The sequence below is a fragment of the Trametes versicolor genome (genome assembly GCF_000271585.1).
Source record: "Trametes versicolor FP-101664 SS1 unplaced genomic scaffold TRAVEscaffold_10, whole genome shotgun sequence".
In the NCBI taxonomy this organism is placed as follows: Eukaryota; Fungi; Basidiomycota; class Agaricomycetes; order Polyporales; family Polyporaceae; genus Trametes; species Trametes versicolor.
This window is the reverse complement of record NW_007360330.1, coordinates 768,176-781,870: the sequence shown is the minus strand read 5'-3', so window position 1 is coordinate 781,870 and position 13,695 is coordinate 768,176. Positions and strand designations below refer to the sequence as shown.

Below are 13,695 nucleotides of genomic sequence, written 5' to 3'. Positions count from 1 at the left end.
ACGAAGTATGCTGATACGACGAGAACGACGAATGCGGTCAGCCTACAGTAACGAGTCCTTGGGCTCGGTGTGGATATCGATATACGGCGCCCGTGTCATGATGATGAAATGTAGCCACAGTAGCGGGGCACTGGATGGGCGAAGCAGTCAACAAGAGCCGCATGAAAAGTCGTACAAATACAATGTTTCAATGATCATGAACAATACAAGTAGTAAGCGTCCGTCGCGCACAGCGGGAGCAAGAAGATTAAAATACAACGTGACAAGCAACGGAAAGTTGTCAATGAATTCGACAGAAGAAATATAACTCATCGTCAGCTCGCGGTCGAGAGCGGGCGAACGATCCAAGGCGGAGGAGCGAGGCTGGTGTATCCCTCGGGAATGTGATCGACCACCGTCGACGAAGTCAGTCCGGGAGGTTGCTCGTGAAAGGTTGTTGTTATGGGCATGGAAAGCTCCAGTGCTTTGCGTTGGTGCTCCTTTGAGTCCGCGGTGCTCGAACACGTGGGGTTGTCGCGCATGATCGACTCGGTAGACGTGAACACGATTTCTGTCCCGCTCCCGCCTATACAAAGTGCGCACAGGTATCAGTGAGCCTTGGTAGGGCGACTAGGTGCACTAGAGCGGGAGGCGTACTATTGTTCTGCGAGTGCAACCAGCTGCTCACGGGGCTCGCCGCGATCTTCAGTTTACGCAGCCTTCTCCGCCTCCTTCGCCGCCTTAGGAAGAACCACACGAGGGAAGCTATCCCCAGTAAGAAGATTACGCCACCCACGACAGAGCCGACCACGATCGCGTCCACGCGCGAGAACCCCCCGTGGGCCGTCTTCGGGCTCGTGCCGGACGAGTCGGCAGACGGCACTGAAGACCCACAGAACCACAGGTAGTCGAGGATATACGGAGTGCCAGCGGTGGTGACGTTGATTGTGAGGTTGTGCGTGCCAGGCGAAAGCATGGGCGACTGGAAGAACTGTTGGTTGGGGATGCATCTATCGCTCGCGGGGAGGGAGAGCTCGAATGCCCTTCTACCATCGATCGAGTAGGAGGCAGAGGGGGGAATCTCGCTCATATTGCTAGGAGGAACGGTGCCAAAAACGACGATACTTGTTCCTGTGGAGAACGCATATGAGCGACCGAGATAGGGGATGCACGTCGTGCTAGAACACACCGGAAAAATCGACCACGACAGACGAGCCGTTGACCATGGTCGAGTGAGACGTCAGGCTTTTGCCGTTTGGATCCCTCGATGCCAGAACCCATCCTGTACCGTACTTCAGTCGTCCATCATTCTCGTTGACACCCGTGCAGAGTCTTGGATCAGGCATAAGGGGGTTCATCGCGGCACCGCAGTTGTTCGAGTTCTGCCCTGGGCTCCCGCCTTGGCCGGAATCGTTCCCGCCGCCCGCCTGTGTAGTGCACCGACCGACGCGTGAGCAACAATTATAACAACGACGAGTTATACTTACATTTCCGTGTTGCCCGTTCTGAGAACTACTGCTCCCGCCCTGAGAGTTACCGTTACTGCCGTCTCCGCTTTTGCTGTCGTCTCCGCTATCCCCGCTGTTTTTATCGCCGTTGCTCCCGGACTGACCATTATCGCTACCTCCATGGGAGCCCTCTGTGTCCAGGTTTTCTCCATTACCGTGACCCGAGCCAGGGCCATTGTGGTTATCAGATTGGTGGAGAGGGGTGAACGTGGAGTTCAGTACTAAGTCTGCGTTGGTATGAGAGCGCAGTTCAACACAAAGGAAGACGGACACAAACCGCGTGACATTTGCCTCCGCCGCGCGTACGTAGCAATAAGACTTGCCATGGCCGGTTGTTGAAGAGATGCAAACCTGTTGCCGATAGAAGAGGCCTTGCCTATATCAACACTGCCTTTAGCATGCGTATTCAAACGGAAGAACCGGCCGAGTGCTTACCTACGAAAAGAAAAGCTGCTCGGTAGCCGTGGACCTCACAGGGTGCGGTCAACGCAGGCAAAGTGAGGGCGCGTGCAGGACGTCCGAGGGGCGTAACGCCGGGACGACGTATCCTCGCTTTAAGCCCGCGCCTCGGGGTCGACGCAGGATGCCGACCGGCGCGCAATGCAGTTCGCGCAACAAGATGTGTTCGCGCACCAGGGTCTGTCCGCCCGACCATACCGCGATTGCCAGATGCGAGCAATGCCACCGAGTGGCTTCTGCGACGGCATCTCCGACTATGACAACCTGTGAATACTGTCATGAGAAAGGAAACGCGCGTGATGAACCCCCGTGTGCCCGGAGTGTACCTAGGCATGAATCGGAAAAATGAGCTCCAAACGGAAATGAGCTACCTAGTTCTGACGAGCGACTCGGGAGTTCAATATTGCGAGACCTGTGCTCGAGGAACTGCACAATCACGACGTAACGGCCAGCTAGCTGGATGTTGGAAAGCGCTCATTGCCACGGACGCATTTCGGAGTGGCGCGGTTTCGCCGCTGGGGCCATGGGAATGCATCCACCCTAGCGATGAGCCTACTGAGTGAGAAGTCCTGGAGAGGCTGCCATGTCGACGAGCTATCGGCTCATGTGGAACGCGATACCGCAAAGTCGCCGAGGGCCACATGAAGCGGCCGGTTTCCTGTGTGGGGCATCTGCCAAATCAGAGAGATGGTCAGACGGCAGTGTTTCGAATTCGCAGCATGCGAGATGATCGTGGACGGATGAGGGATTCCAGGGCAAGGTCAATACGATGGGTTCGAGGGATAAGATTAGATGGCGCAACACATGCCGTATCGCCGAAGCCCACAGCGATGCGGTGTCCATGGGCACGGTTTCCGGTTTCCCTTTCAATACGTGCTCTTTGCCATCCGGATAGTTGATTGAGCCTGAAACTATGCATTGGTACAAAGGCATATAATACAGAGGATGGTTTGTTTCTAAAGTCATTAAATTAGTGAAGTGGCGTATGATCGAGACTAATAGCCATCACGACTCCCTTACCTTCGGTAGCTTCAGCCGCAGTGGCTGAACGTGCGGGTGCCTCAAACTCAGTAAGACGATGGATGCTTCAACAGGGTCTGTTCAACGCATTAGCACATCATCAGGGGTACATTCGCACGCCAAGAGCAGCGGCGTAACTCACCCCTCCATCGATGAGGACGGTCTCTCCATCGACAAACCAGTTCGCGACCAAGAACAAGACCAGCGCGCCCATATCCTTGTTCGTTCCCGCTCGCTGGGTGCCAGGGTCAACGGGGCGCGACACGGGCACCTCGAAACTTGCAACGTAGTCGGGCGGCAGCCGCGACTGGCCGATGGCGTCCGCACTTCCAGGCGCCGACATCTCTGTGATGAATAGTCCGGGCGCGATCCCATTCACGCGGATGCCAAGGGGCAGCAGCTCGTGCGCGAGCGACGACGTGGCGTGTCCGATTGCAGACTTGGAGTACATGTATGGGAACGAAGAGCCTGCGGTGGCAGGATCCTGCACCGCAATATGGTGATCAGAGTACAGCAAGTTGTGCCGTGCACAGAGCGCACCTTCGTCCACCCATTCATGCTCGATGTCATGACGATTTGTGGGGCGAACCGAGCCCCCTCAGGATTCTGCTTCCACTTCTCGAGGAGCGGAAGGAAGGCGAAGGTGAGCCAGTACGGGCCGATAGCGTTCGTCCTCAAGTTGTCGTCGAACGAACTCTCCGGCACCTCGTCGAAGTAGGCTGTACGAAATGCGTCCGCCGATGCTACCGTGGGCTTCTTGAATGACCCGCTCAATACCCTGTGTAGGTGAGACGAGGTGTCAGTACTCATCGTAGCGGGGACGCGACAGCCCTAGACGTACCCCGCGTTGTTGAAGAGCACGGTGATGTGCTTCTCCCGCTTTCCAACTTCTTCCGCAAGGCGCAGCGCTTCCGACTAGAACGAGGTGAGCTCGGGCAGCAACTTACTAACAATCCACCTACAGACCTTGAGCCGGATATCACCCTCGATGCCATACATTTTCCCCGGCTTGCTTGCCTTCTCGGCAGCGTCGTTGTAGACATTCGCAACCCTGAGAACAACAACTGTCAGCCTCGCCCCTAGAGCCTAAAAAAACGCGATGTGTACCTGTCGAGATCCGCCTGCTTGGGTCCGATGATGTATACCGTAGCACCGTTGGCAAGCAAAGTGCTGGCAATCATCAAACCAATTCCCTGGGGGAGGTTCAGTCAACACTCGGTTTACATCGGTGTAGGCTCGGGGCCTCTACGTACGCTTCCGCCGCCAGTGACAACAGCTACAACGCCAGTGAGGTCGAAAAGGTTGCTTGCAGTCAGGGAGGTGAGCGCTGTGTCCGCCATGACGGTCTGGAATGTGCGAGCTTGAGGGCGTGTAGACGTGGGGATGCCTTGGGGTAATCCTTGTGCGCGGGATGCCGAGGAGCTTATATATCGCCATGTGCGTCATCGCGAAGCATCTAGAGTGTAGTGCCTATGCAAGACTTGCCTTTCACGTCCTCTAGCTGGCCCACGATCGCTTTCCTCCATACTGAATTCTGGACCTGTGGCCGCCGGGGCTCCGAACATCCGCGTGGTTGATGCTATATTCCTAACAAAGCGCATACAACCCCGAGGACGCTACACGTCGGCTTTGTCCAGTCTTGACAGTCCAGACACCCTGCATCGCACATGAAGGTCCCATGACCTCGTGCGGGTAGGTATGCAGGAGATAGCACATAGCACAAGGGTGCGGCATGGGTATTCTACAGCAAGGCTATGATAAATGCTTCTACGGCACATTGAAGAAAAACTGAAGACTGACAGTCTTTGAATTCGAAACGCAGAAGAGTATTGATCGAGGAGGATGATGACTCCAGCGCAAGTGGTGTTATCTGGAGGACTCGCTGCCTACGTGCACCTAACCAAACGTGCCGCCATGGTCAGTGTCTATCGGCGGGCTCTAGCTGGCTACGGGCAGATCAGCTGAAAATGCACAACCTCGTAGCTAAACCGGACACTCACCTTTCTACAGCCGGACGCTGTCCTGGATGGTGGTTGCAACCTAGGTAGAACCAAACTGAATGCGATCGAACGACGAGCTCCATGCAGGGCGGTAAATCTGTTGCATTAGCAGGCACATGTATTATTCACGAGTTGATGATACAATACTCATACTAACGGTACATCACACGACGTGCAAGCGTGCAAATGTCCATTCGACATCACCCACCTCTCGCCATCCGCCTGAAACCCCCGATCCGACACGCACCGCCACTACGACTGCGCGCTCAGCACCTCGTAGTACGCCGTGTACTCGTCTGTCGTCATCGCCTCCTGGTGCTCCTCCGTGACCTGCGAAAGCGGCACCGGCTCCCCGTTCACTGAAACGGGTAAAGCGTTAGCTGCATCCAAAAAACGCCAGCAATACGACATACCATATACCATAGGGTCATCTTCTACGGCAACGCCGTTCGTCTGTGGCGGCGCCTCAGCCTCGACACCGTTCGTGTACAGTGCTGACTCCGTCTCTGCAGCACTCGCATGGTCGTCCACCCGCGACATTTTCGGCGTGGCGGCCCCAGTGCCAACGTCGTCTCGAGACCGTGACCGTTTGCGGTACTCGTTCAACGAGTCGAGATACTCAACCGTCGGCTTCACGTCCTCTTCCTCTCCAAATCCATTGAACCCTGGCGTTGGCTCCCCTGAGGGAGGCGCGGACGCTGCCAAGGAAGCATAGTATTGGTCGTAATCTGCGAGATGTTAGTAGCCCGAAGAAGCAATAGCAATATGCCACCGACACGTACAATCTGTCTCGTCCGCATGCACCACTATGGGCTTGACGTCCTCCCCGTTCGTAATCGGCGGCGGGCCCTGGGCAGCACCCAGCCCTCTCAGTATCGCATCGTTCGAGCTTGGTAGACGGTTCGCGTCCGACACGTCCGCACGCGCGCTCTCCTTGATGCCCAACGCAGTCAGATCGCCCGAGATCGTACTCTGCAAGTGCCAAAGTGGCAATGCGTTCTGCTGGCGCTTCGCTGCGGCTTCACGGTCGCGTTCGAGGCGGGCCGTTTCCTCGTCCTTGTCCACAGACAGGACGACGCCGATGGTGTCGCCCTGGCGGCCTTCCCCGGAGGCGCCAGCGATTTTGAGGCCGCCGTCTCGTGAGGCTGCCTTGGCTCGCTCCTGCTCAGCGAGGTGGTTCTTAATCCAGAGTGCAACATCGAAGCTGAGAGCCACAGGTGAATATCGCAATGTGAGTGATCAAGATGGGAACATACGCAGGTAGCACCATATCCTCCGTCTTGCGCAGCCCCTCGAGGATGAAGCGCATCTGCCGATTGAAGCGCTGCATGCGGTCCTGGCTTCCGACCACGTTCTCCGCATTCTCGTTGTCGATCAGCTCCGCGCTGCAGATATCGCAGTTGAACGTCATCGTCGCCGGGGTGAACAGACGATCGACCTCGAGCGGCAGGAAGGACTTGTGGCACTGTGGGCAGATATAGCCCTTGCTGTCGAGTTCATTCCGGAGTCCCTGGTCAATGACCCGCCGCATCTCGGCCATGCGCCACTTCACGACGTTGCAGAAGTTCTGGTAGTCGATGTAGAAGTACTGCCGGCCGACCGAGCGCTGCGCACCCTCCTTGAGCTCGTTCTGCCGGTATCTTCACAAGTTGTTCGGTACATGGTCGTGCCGAGGATAAACTGAGCACGTACATTCGAACCAGCTTGTGGACCTCCAGCGTCGCCATAATCTTGTTCAGCTCCTTCAGCTGCAAGCCCATCCGGCCGGCCAGATCGTCATCTTTGAGACTGTGGCGCGTGAGTGATTAAGCACATCCATAACGTCCCCCGCTCGAAATGCCACCAACAGCCACCAGCCGTTCCCCTGCGGCCTTCCAACATGTAATACTTACACAGGATGACGGACGAGCTGGTCCATGACAACAGTGAACCTGGGTTCGTAGAACGCCCGCGAAACATGTTGCACCAGAAGACGGAGGGTCTCTTGCTCGTCCTTCGACAGGCCAGACGCCATGAGGGCCACAAAGGCCGCGAAAATGCAGAGAGCGCGAGCTAGAGTGAGTGTAGCCTCTCAAGATGATGGTGGTACAGAGACAGCCGTGAATGAGAATAGGCGCTCACTATCCGCCCGCCAAAATGCGCGCGTCTCTTGAGTCTTCGCGTCCAATAGTCGAGGCGGCTCTCTTAATTGCCGAGCTGAAGATTGTTCGCAATCCAAGGAATACATAGGATAATAGTACAGCTATCAATTACACAGGATATCGTTCATAACGTGCCGTACATAGCCAACGATACAATACGTCGCGATCCGTTCCGACCGTCCATAATGCCAATCGTCCAGAGTCAATATTCCCGCGTCCCTGCCATTTCGTCCTCCAGCTCGAACGCCGTGCACCGCACCTCCGTGAGCCATTGCGAGCGCTCCGCCTCTTTCCGGCACAGCACGCTGTTCCCCGCACCCATACACTTCCCATTCGCGCACGCAGAGACGGACCCTCCACCGCGCTTACGAAGCATGATGCTCGAACTCACCCCAAACCCGCCGGCAGCGGGACCGCCCAGGGTGAACTGCGGACTCGCGGGGTCGGGGATGCAGCCACCGTTCGACAGACAGGGTAGGAGGGTGGGAAGCGTCGAAGACGACGAGGCGTAGGTGAAGATCCGGAGGCGTTGGGGGATGGATAGTATGGGCGCCAGGAACGAAAGGACGTGTAACTGCAGCTCCGTTGGAAGCCGCGCGAAGGGGAAGAAGCCGTGCGGTGGCGAAGGCGTGACGGAGAGTGGGTAAGGTTGACCAATTGACGAGAAGAGAGTGGTGTTGGAGACCTGAACACACGAACACGACTCCGAACAAGGGGAGACGATAGGTGTCGCAGGTGATGCGTCGCGGGCCTTCGGCCGCAGGAGAAGAACGCGCGAATATCGCAGGAGCGCCAAAGCTTCCCTCTCGACCAGGTTCTTCAGAGTCGAGTTCCGCGTGAGCGACCGCTTGAGGTCGGTCTCTACGTCCTGCCACCTGGAAAGGCGGTCGCCGGAATCCTCCTCAGAGGATAAGTCGCTCTCGTCCGGCTGCTTGGACAGGCCTGTAGCGTAGAGCTCCATGCGCAAAAGAGTATAATTCGCATAGCGAATGGCCCGCACGATAGGCCACACCCCTCGAACGCGGAGCTGATTGCCGTTCAGCTTGAGCACCTGGAGGTGACATCGAGGCGACGTGATGTATTCGACAAGATGTGGTGTGGCCGCCTGGGTGAGACCGCAGACGGAGAGGTGGATCTCGCGGAAGTAAGGCGCGTCGAGTACAGAGAAGAAACTGGCCACGAAGGTGTCCGAAAGGGAATCGTTGGTGGCCAAGGACAGGGTGTCCAACCGAGAGGAATTGATAGAGAGGGCAAAGACGAGTGCTACATTCGTGTCCCCAATGAATGCGTTCTGCAGGGCTCGTTAGTAAGTGCGCCGAGTAGCACGGCATGCGGGCGGGCATGGTGAAATGAAGGGACTCACGTTCTGGAGGAAGAGTTCCCTCAACGTAGTGTTATCTTGGAGGTACCGGCTGATGGCGAGGAGTCCGCGGTTGCCGATATGATTCGAGTTGAGGCTGATCTCTGCAATCTTGTATTTCCGACCTGCTTCCGAGGATAGGAAGCCGAAGAGCTCCTCGCAGCCCTCGTCGCCGAGGGTATTGTGGCCGAGGATGAGCTTCGTGACGGATCGTCGCGACAGCATATCCTTGATGACCTCCTGAGCCCCTGTATCTTCTTTGAATGGTCACAGCGTGGTGGGGTGGTACAAAAACGTACCTGCTACGGACGCCAAACCCGCGTCCATGCTCTCGATGTGGTTCCTCGAGGCGAGAGATACTTTCGGAGCGGAAGAACGCCGAACATGTTGGTTGAAGCCGCTGAGCATGAAAGCGTCCATACTGCTCGTCGCCGTCGTTGTCGTCGTTGTCGTCAGTCAAGCATAAGTGGATGGAAGGCCGGCCCCAGATGCAGCGATAATTAAGTAAAAGGACAAGTTGGTAAGCGCCGGAAGTTGCCGCATCTACGCCGCTACGCGCAAGTACTCCTCGGCGTCTTTGCCTTCAACGTCCATGTTCTTCCGGGCTGGCGGTACGTTCGACCCTCGCTCACGGCTAAGCCTTCATCTGCTCTGTATCTGATTCCATCCGCAGCTAATGCAGGCCCTCTTTGCTTGCTATCAGAAACCGAGTGCTGGGCTAGCCACCGGCCAGATTACGACTAGTACTCGCATGCACATTGCACCAGAACTTTGTCTGTCGGCCGAGTCCCCACCTGCAACTTTGTCCTCAATGGCATCTCTCCGTAGTACTGAGGACGCGGCCTATCCTTTACGTAACCTGGAGGGAGAGGCCTCCTATGCACCCCGAAAACGACGTGTTATGAGCGATGAGTTGGGTTGCCAGGTTCGTGCCGAGGTGCAGCGTCAGCATGCGTTATTATTGATGGCTGATCGCACTATGGGGAGCACGCTCTCTCTGCCCGCCTTTTAATGCTCGAAGTCAGGTACGGGCGCCCTCAGTGTGTGAGTGCATAACATCCTCTTTTTTGTTCGCGCCCGTAATGAATGCCGAAGCCGCGTTCGATCATAGGTGTCGTTGGAGCAGTCAACGCCGATCCTTTCAGACGTACGCGCGATAAGCCATGTCGGACAGTTCTCGCAATATACATGGTTTTTCGTCAGATGCTGCTCTCGCGCGCTATACACGTACTTAACAAGATCCTTCAACCTTCCCGACGCTGCCTCATCGCCCGCCTTCACCACAGCATCTTAGGTGTATGAGGCGGTGGGCTCAACTCCTCTCCGCTCTCCGACACTGCATCACAAGCGAAAGACCTCGAACGATGCAGGTCCTTCAATTCAACGCGACACACAATGTCCAACGGGTTTGGCATGATGTCACGCTTTGTATAGACGCGCGAGTGTGTGCGAACGCCAAACTAGTAGTCTGTGAGTCTCCCCACGCTTTTGCCCATGTCTTCCGGTTTGATGCGTGGCCATAGTGGACACATGCCCTACGTGCCAGGTCATCGATCGCTTCGCAGGGCCCTCGACGCCCACCACTACCTCTCACTGCTCACCTCTCTTGCTTGCGGCATGGTGCAACCTGCGCTCCCGATCGAAATCATCGAATGGATCATAGATTTCATGCTAGAAGAGGTCAAAAGCGGAGCGTGGGCAATCATGCTCATGGATTGCAGCCTGGTTTGCCGCGCCTGGCTCCCGCGCTGCCGATTCCATCTCTTCAAACGGCGGTGGTTGCCACTGCTTGCCAACGCCCCGATGCGCGTCTATCAGTTGCGCGAGGTCTTCGATGCTCGGCCCCATCTGTGCAAATACGTGCAACAATTCAATCTAGCTGAAGTACATCCGCTCCTTGGCCGTCCACTTTACCCGATATTCCTTACCGTCTTGGCACCATACTTCCCGTTGCTACGCGAGTTGGAAATTGGCGGTCTGACTACACCGCTTTACTGCCATAGGATGTTCCGTGCGCCCGCCTTCAAAGCCCCCACCATCACCTCGCTCCATATGAAGAACTTGGTACAGCTCGAGTGGACGAATATCTACGACGTACTCTCACTGTTCCCCAACCTCCACGACTTGACTTTCGCCGATATCGTCTGGCCCGAGATCCGCGAAGACGGTTCAATAGCAAAGATTCTACCGCTACGACCGCGGCAAATTTCATTGCTACCACTCATCACACGGCTTGCTATAGCAACTTCCGAGATGCGCATTAATGTTTATACCGAGGTATGTAATCAAGTTGCATACGCAATGCCCTATCTAAAATTCAACGTTTGAACCCAGCCTCTCCCGACCTTGAGCGCTCAGCTCGGCGGGCTGATGACCCTGCTCCATACCTTCGCCAACACATTGACTTACCTCAAGATCAACATCGGGACGTTCAGTTACTTCACTCATCCAAATCTGCGTAAGTAGCATCGTTCAGATCGATCTCGGTCACACATGAGACTGCGAGACCTCTACAAGGGCTGATGAGTTACAACAGACCCAGATCGACATTGCACAACCACATATGACCTCCCGAACCTCGAGGACTTCGATGTCTACCTCCGAGGCCCGCGCGGCGGTCTTGTCAAGGAATCATACGCCGCGCGTGTCGCGAGGGTGCCAAAGCTACTGCGGGCGCTACGTGCCAAGAAACTCCGCATCGTCTCTGTGCACATCAGCCAGTTCGAGCTGTACAAGTGGAAGACCCTCGACGGTCTCGCAGCGCTCAACGATGAACTCGAAGAGCTGTTCGATCAGAGTCACTTCCCTCGTCTTATGAAGATTCGTTTCGACGTCGACTCCACCTTTGCTGGAAGATATTGGTGGGACGAACAGTTCGCGGAGATATTTCCACGTTTGTGGAAGAGTAGTGTTATAGAGAACGTGGTATGCATTTTACCCAGGTGCGCTTTTCGACAGCTTCCCTGGTCGGCGTATTTGCTTACTTTAACCGCACACAGCGCTGATTTGAGCCTATTCGCCGATTACTACGACCCAAAAGACTGGAAGATTCAGGATGACGTAGGACCGCAGGCTACTGAAGAGTTGCGTAGTCAAGGAGAGCGGAAGGAGTGAGTCGTTTGATCTGTGCCTATAGCATATCGCAAGGTGGGAGCTTCTCAATATGATTGTCACTTTTCGTGGAAGCTGATGGTCCAGGGTATACTTGTTGCACGTAGACCAAAGTTCACGGAGTAGGGCTAAATCTCAGCAATGTTCACGCTATCATCTATCGAATCTCCTCGACCCATTTCTCTGCAGTCCTCAAGTAGGCCTACCATTTTCGAATATGCGTCAAGAGTCAACCAGTCAAGACGCGATCCCCATGATACTCAAACGCGAGCGTCTCATACATGGATTCGGCGCTCTAACGTGCAATCACGTGAGCATATTATAATGGTCTTAAGTTCTCGCGTTATACCATAGCAGGGCCATCTTCTCCGCTCGGTACGTTCCCTCAAACCACTTCGCTCGCTTACCACACATTCCCCTGTCCCTAAGCGTTCTGCGCAACCTCGGCGACAAAATGATGTCGTCTCGCGCTGTCCATGCCACCCTCGCCTGCGCCCCCGCCACAACTCCGAAACGGTGCAGCCCCGCATATGGCGCCCACTCCCGACAAGTGGCCAACTGCTGTATACCTCTCGACATACCGTCCAGCCCACAGTACTCACACCCTTGTTCTTGCCTATGTTGCGCCCCGTACACGTACTAGTGGAGCCGGTGCCCCGCACTCTGGAAGTGCATGGAGGTGGGATATGCCGTCTTCAAGCTGCGCGGTCGCCCCCGCAAGAGTCCAGCTCAGGCGTGATAACTGTGGATAGCGCTATATGTGCTTCCCAGAGGCCCTTACTCGACGATGCGAACCACATCGTCACTGGTGCACCTTCCTCGAAGACCATGGAACTCTCCGCCGCATCCAGCATCACGACAACGGTACCCCCTCGCCAATGCCCGGTGACTATCACGGCTGGTGCATCCTCGAGTGGCCCTCCTGTACCCCTCTCCCAGGTATGGGTCGAAGTGCAACGTGCGTTCTGTTCTTCCCCCCATGTCAGGATCACAATCTGCAAGGACTGCTCTCTAGCCATGTTGTTCAAGAGCTACCACGACACTTCTCATTCGCCTATTTCTTCTATGTCCTATATCTCGGTTCTGTTCTCGTCTAGGGAGGATCTCCTCAGCATAGTGCAGGCCGTGCAGGCCATGCAATGTTTGGGTTCGCGCATACAGTGCCTGCAAATGAAGTCTATTCTCTGGGAATTCGACACCGCGGACGCCACAACATCAAGGCTCGACGCGTCGCTATATGAATCATTGGCGTTGATGGAAATCCAGGTGTTCAGTGAAAACAGGGTGGTGAGCACGATAACCGCCAGGGATGTACCACGACGTCAAGCTTACAGGGGAGGTAGCATGCTCGGCGTGGCGCGGGCCCTACAATAGAGATATTTCAGGCAGCACAGAACAGCATCAAGAGTCTCACCCTCGACTTAATGACCATCGACGGGCTAAGCAATCCAGGGCCTCCCCGTATGTCATACCCTTTCTTTTCACCGATACCTTCTTCTGACTTACCCCCGCGATGTATAGATTCGGTGGCGAGCGTCACATTCATTGATTTACATTTCAAGATACTCTCCGAGTTCGTTCTCCACCTCCCAGCTCTTATGCATCCGGCCGCAGAGGCGGGCGATGACATCCATAACGCTAGCTTGTTCGTCCGCACCCTACTCCAGAAACATCCAAATATAATGCTCAGTGTTGTAATCGATCTAAATGACGCCAGGGGAGCACTGGTACCTGGATGGTTGGCCCAACTGCGCGCCATCGCCCTCTCCCTGGACGAGGCCCTTGCCCGCCTGCTTCATAACATTGAAGGCCGAACGCAGGACGTGAAAGTGACCATCGTGGGAGCGAACATAAGCGAAGACGATGTCAAGCCCTACGTGCAGGAAATATTTCCTACTACTTCGGCCGAAGCGAAACAATTTTTACCTCGTCGCAAATAAATCCCACCGACACAGAGCACAACACCAAAGACCCCGAACTATACATCAACCTAGTCAAAGAAATAAACTACAAAGCAAATCGAGCCGCCGCCACAGCTACGGGCGACCTGCGCGGAAGAAACCAAACCCTCAAATATGTTCTCTCATTATTACCAACCTACAGGCCCAATTGCAAAC

General features: G+C 55.5%; 5 protein-coding genes across 5 annotated transcripts; 1 reads left to right on the top strand and 4 right to left on the bottom strand.

Moving 5' to 3' along the window:
* Positions 1–314: 314 nt before the first annotated feature.
* Positions 315–1,813, bottom strand: TRAVEDRAFT_22708 (uncharacterized protein; the record flags this gene model as incomplete). Its single annotated transcript, XM_008043521.1, has 5 exons — positions 315–565; positions 637–1,110; positions 1,169–1,406; positions 1,467–1,714; positions 1,765–1,813. 5 exons carry the CDS (start codon positions 1,811–1,813, stop codon positions 315–317), a joined length of 1,260 nt encoding a protein of 419 aa, XP_008041712.1.
* Positions 1,814–2,847: 1,034 nt separating this feature from the next.
* TRAVEDRAFT_172485 (NAD-P-binding protein) lies at positions 2,848–4,346 on the bottom strand. Its single transcript, XM_008044022.1, has 8 exons — positions 4,220–4,346; positions 4,074–4,159; positions 3,933–4,017; positions 3,808–3,881; positions 3,507–3,744; positions 3,109–3,450; positions 2,967–3,043; positions 2,848–2,902 (listed from the first exon to the last, which is right to left on the bottom strand). Exons 1-7 carry the CDS (start codon positions 4,304–4,306, stop codon positions 3,014–3,016), a joined length of 942 nt encoding a protein of 313 aa, XP_008042213.1. The 5' UTR covers positions 4,307–4,346; the 3' UTR covers positions 2,848–2,902; positions 2,967–3,013.
* Positions 4,347–5,056: 710 nt separating this feature from the next.
* TRAVEDRAFT_30851 (uncharacterized protein) lies at positions 5,057–7,055 on the bottom strand. Its single transcript, XM_008043598.1, has 6 exons — positions 6,859–7,055; positions 6,659–6,754; positions 6,223–6,606; positions 5,749–6,170; positions 5,380–5,694; positions 5,057–5,325 (listed from the first exon to the last, which is right to left on the bottom strand). Exons 1-6 carry the CDS (start codon positions 6,978–6,980, stop codon positions 5,219–5,221), a joined length of 1,446 nt encoding a protein of 481 aa, XP_008041789.1. The 5' UTR covers positions 6,981–7,055; the 3' UTR covers positions 5,057–5,218.
* Positions 7,056–7,309: 254 nt separating this feature from the next.
* Positions 7,310–8,875, bottom strand: TRAVEDRAFT_130836 (RNI-like protein; the record flags this gene model as incomplete). The annotated part of the gene is made up of 3 exons (XM_008044021.1): positions 7,310–8,398; positions 8,471–8,715; positions 8,767–8,875. 3 exons carry the CDS (start codon positions 8,873–8,875, stop codon positions 7,310–7,312), a joined length of 1,443 nt encoding a protein of 480 aa, XP_008042212.1.
* Positions 8,876–9,961: 1,086 nt separating this feature from the next.
* Positions 9,962–13,518, top strand: TRAVEDRAFT_50971 (uncharacterized protein; the record flags this gene model as incomplete). Its single annotated transcript, XM_008043758.1, has 9 exons — positions 9,962–10,744; positions 10,802–10,925; positions 11,004–11,409; positions 11,467–11,577; positions 12,331–12,536; positions 12,594–12,865; positions 12,922–13,039; positions 13,100–13,223; positions 13,296–13,518. 9 exons carry the CDS (start codon positions 9,962–9,964, stop codon positions 13,516–13,518), a joined length of 2,367 nt encoding a protein of 788 aa, XP_008041949.1.
* Between the last annotated feature and the right edge of the window lie 177 nt (positions 13,519–13,695).